Genomic DNA, 4,351 nt, shown 5'->3' with positions numbered 1-4,351 from the left:
GTACTTCTACTTTTAGTCAACTACAAGACCTGAGTACTTCTACTTTTACTCAGATCTTGTACTTGAGTAAAAGTAGAAGTACTCAGGTCTTTAGTAAAAGTAGAAGTACTCAGATCTTGTACTTGAGTAAAAGTGGAAGTACTCAGATCTTGTACTTGAGTAAGAGTAGAAGTACCAGAGTGTAGGAATACTCTGTTACAGTAAAAGTCCTGCATTCAAAATGTTCCTCAAGTGAAAGTATAAAGTATTCTCATGAAAATATAGTGAAAGTAGCGACAGTAAAAGTAGTCATTGTGCAGATTGGTCCATTTCAGAATAATATATATGATATGTTTTATAATGATTGATCATGAAAGTGTTCTCAAAGCTGGTAAAGGTGCAGCTAGTTTGAATGACTTTGTATACTGCAGGGTAGCTGGTGGATTTACTCCAGGTGGAATATCCGTTGCTGCTTTCTAACCCACGTTCCCTCTTGTACCCAGTCTGTGCACCAGCTCCTCCCCCCCACCTACAGAGACGTGTGGTTGGAGTGGAGAGACAGCGAGCAGCAGAAACAGGAAGAGAGTCGAACCGCCGCCAACAAACCCAGAGACCAGTTCATCTCCCGCCTGCTGACCCGCCTCAAACAGCAGCAGAACCAGGACCAGGGGCCCGAGGCTGGGTCTGAGGGCCCGTCGGGGGGGGGAGGAGCTGGGGAGGAAGAGCCGGAGGAGTCCTGGGAGAACCTGGCAGGACTGGATATGGAGGAAGGAGGAAGAGGAGGAGGAGGAAGAGGAGAGGTGGAGGATAAGAGCGAGAAGAGAGGGAGGAAGGAAGGAGCTCTGGAGGCGGCAAGGGAGCTTCTAATGAAGCTGAGGAAGTCTCCACTGGCACAGAAACTGAAGGTAAACATATGTGTGTTGTCTTCTCCTGAATGTTTACGTCTCTTATTTGTTTTTGTTTTATTTTTGATGGCACCTTAAAAAAGGAGTAGCTTTACTCATCTCATTGTACCTGTATAATGACCATAAATGATTAGATTAGATTTAATTTAATTTAACATATTAAAGAGCTTTTTAAGAGGCCTTATTCTGCTTTTTGTGGGTTTTCCCTTTCCCGTAGTGTGTTTATATAGGTTTGTGTGCATGTGAATGGTCTGCAGAGGCTATAAATACCCCTATTGGATAGCACTCCCAACACATTGTAGGATAAGGGGCGGGACATCTCTAAGTGGTTGACCAATCACAACAGAGCCGGCCAGCTAACCAATCAGAGCAGACTAGGCTCTGGTTTCAGACAGAGGGTGAAAAGAGGTGCTGCTTAGTTTTGATAATTATACAGTTATTATGTGATCTAGTGTTCCTTAAAACACATGGTGGAAAAAAAAACATATACATGAACCCTAGAGATGGCAAAAGTACACACATCCTTTACTCAAGTAGAAGTACAGATACTCGTGTTTAAAAATACTCTGGTGAAAGTAGAAGTACTGACTAAACTTCTTTACTCAAGTCAAAGTAAAGAGGGCTTTGAAATGTACTTCAGTAAAAAGTACCCATAACTAGCAGCTGTTTTAAAGAGTACCTGACCTCCCTTTATATTAATAGAACAATAATGTCATTGTTAGCTAATGAATGTTTCCATGCTGAACAACGGCAACATGACAACGTTTTCATTGGTCCCTCTTCTTTAGAGAAGACCAGGAAATGATGGATACACGGATCGTGTTCAAATCAATAGGCACACAATGACTCTAAATAATAATGATCACGCCACCAAACACACATTCAGACGAAAGGAACCAGCCTGTTTGGAAAATGTGAGAAGTAGAAAGTACAGGTTCAACATGTAAGAAGTAGAAAGTAGTGTACAGGTATTAGTGTTTAACATGTAAGAAGTAGAAAGTACAGGTATTTGGGTTCAACATGTAAGAAGTAGAAAGTACAGGTATTTGAGTTCAATATGCAAGAAGTAGAAAGTACAGGTATTAGTGTTCAACATGTAAGAAGTAGAAAGTACAGGTATTAGTGTTCAACATGTAAGAAGTAGAAAGTACAGGTATTTGGGTTCAACATGCAAGAAGTAGAAAGTACAGGTATTTGGGTTCAACATGTAAGAAGTAGAAAGTACAGGTATTTGGGTTCAACATGTAAGAAGTAGAAAGTACAGGTATTTGGGTTCAAAATGTAAGAAGTAGAAAGTACAGGTATTTGTGTTCAACATGTAAGAAGTAGAAAGTACAGGTATTTGTGTTCAACATGTAAGAAGTAGAAAGTACAGGTATTTGGGTTCAACATGTAAGAAGTAAAAAGTCTGAGTATTTTTGGTTTACGATTGTGGCTACGAAGGGCTAGAGCTGCCAATACAATACATATATAACCGATTGAACTTAGCACCTGTAACATTTAAATGGGATTATTAAAGTATTACTGATTCTGATATGAAAATAATAAGTCCATTAAAGAAATCCCTTTTATTTTCCAAACTATTAGGTTGATCGTTGAGGCTTTTATTTCTCCACTTACAAAATAAGTAGTGGAGTAAAGTACTGATACCAGAAAATGTACTTAAGTAGAGTAACAAAGTATTTGAATTCCACTACTTCCCACCTCTGATGAACCCAGAGAAAATGATCTGAAATGTAAAACATGCATAAACTAAACACATGTAATTTGTTAAATGTGTTTCCAGTTGGAGCGAGAGCAGCTTCCTGTGTTCCAGCACCGGCACCGCGTCCTGGAGGCTCTGCAGCGCCACCCGGTGGTGGTGGTGGCCGGAGAGACAGGAAGTGGGAAGAGCACTCAGATCCCTCAGTTCCTATTGGAGGAGCTTCTGATTGGCTGCCCGGCGGCTCGACCCGTCAACATCGTGGTGACGCAGCCGCGCAGGATCTCTGCCATGAGCCTCGCCTGCAGGGTCAACCAGGAGCAGGGCTGTGAGGACGCGCCGGGGTCAAAGGTCAGGAGGGAGTTATTTAACTAATGTGCATTTTAAGAAAGAGGAATCGTTTCGGCGAAAACCAAAACTCAGATCTTGTACTTGAGTAAAAGTAGAAGTACACATATCTTGTACTTGAGTAAAAGTAGAAGTACACATATCTTGTACTTGAGTAAAAGTAGAAGTACTCAGATCTAGTACTTGAGTAAAAGTAGAAGTACTCAGATTTTGTACTTGAGTAAAAGTAGAAGTACTCAGATCTTGTACTTGAGTAAAAGTAGAAGTACTCAGATTTTGTACTTGAGTAAAAGTAGAAGTACTCAGATCTTGTACTTGAGTAAAAGTAGAAGTACTCAGATCTTGTACTTGAGTAAAAGTAGAAGTACTCAAATCTTGTACTTGAGTAAAAATAGAAGTACACAGATCTTACACTTGAGTAAAAGTAGAAGTACTCAGATCTAGTACTTGAGTAAAAGTAGAAGTACTCAGATCTAGTACTTGAGTAAAAGTAGAAATACTCAGATTTTGTACTTGAGTAAAAGTAGAAGTACTCAGATCTTGAGTAAAAGTAGAAGTACTCAGATTTTGTACTTGAGTAAAAGTAGAAGTATGTACTTGAGTAAAAGTAGAAGTACTCAGGTATTGTACTTGAGTAAAAGTAGAAGTACTCAGGTCTTGAGTAAAAGTAGAAGTACTCAGATCTTGTACTTGAGTAAAAGTAGAAGTACTCAGATCTTGTACTTGAGTAAAAGTAGAAGTACTCAGATCTTGTACTTGAGTAAAAGTAGAAGTACTCAGATCTTGTACTTGAGTAAAAGTAGAAGTATTCAGATCTTGTACCTGAGTAAATGTAGAAGTATCAGAGTATAGGAATATTATGTTACAAGTAAAAGTAGCATACAATGGAAATACTCAAAAGTACCTCAAAATTGTACTTAAGCACAGTGCTTGAGTAAATCTACTTAGTTACTTGGCTCTAATGAATCTGTTTTAATGTTGTCATGTCTCCAGTCGTCGCTGTGTGGGTATCAGATCCGGATGGAGAACAGGTCGGCGGAGGGGACCCGCCTCCTGTACTGCACCACAGGGGTCCTGCTGAGGAAACTGCAGCACGACTCACACCTCAGCTCCCTCACACACATCATCGTGGACGAGGTACACACACTTACTATGAGACCGCTTTTAAAAAAAGAGACCCCTCGGGCCTCAGATGCATGTGATGGGTTTTCTTAAATGACGTTTAAAAACTATTCTTTTGTGGATGTTTTAGTTTATTTGCTAGTTTTGACTTCTTATTACACACACTAACACTAACACTAACCTTTTGCTTTCATCTAATCCCTAACTATCCAGAAAATCAAAGTACCGTAATTTTCGGACTATAAGGCGCACCTGAATATAAGCCGCAGCAGCTAAATTGAATGATGTGTACATA

At 39.8% G+C, this 4,351-nt stretch overlaps 1 protein-coding gene across 1 annotated transcript in view; it reads left to right on the top strand.

Annotated features, from left to right (window-relative positions):
• Positions 1 to 4,071, top strand: part of LOC104949135 (ATP-dependent RNA helicase Dhx29-like) — a gene marked incomplete at its 3' end in the record, with an annotated part of 7,936 nt that extends 3,865 nt beyond the window's left edge. Inside the window, exons 2-4 of the mRNA XM_010775417.1 lie at positions 483 to 884; positions 2,671 to 2,937; positions 3,928 to 4,071. Of these exons, the coding sequence (XP_010773719.1) occupies positions 483 to 884; positions 2,671 to 2,937; positions 3,928 to 4,071 (813 nt within the window). The remainder of the gene's footprint in view (positions 1 to 482; positions 885 to 2,670; positions 2,938 to 3,927) is intronic.
• Between the last annotated feature and the right edge of the window lie 280 nt (positions 4,072 to 4,351).

This window comes from Notothenia coriiceps, unplaced genomic scaffold (assembly GCF_000735185.1).
Source record: "Notothenia coriiceps isolate Sejong01 unplaced genomic scaffold, NC01 NC01_scaffold00015780, whole genome shotgun sequence".
NCBI lineage: Eukaryota > Metazoa > Chordata > Actinopteri > Perciformes > Nototheniidae > Notothenia > Notothenia coriiceps.
Note: the sequence above shows the minus strand (reverse complement) of the source record. Positions and strands in the feature narration are given on the sequence as shown.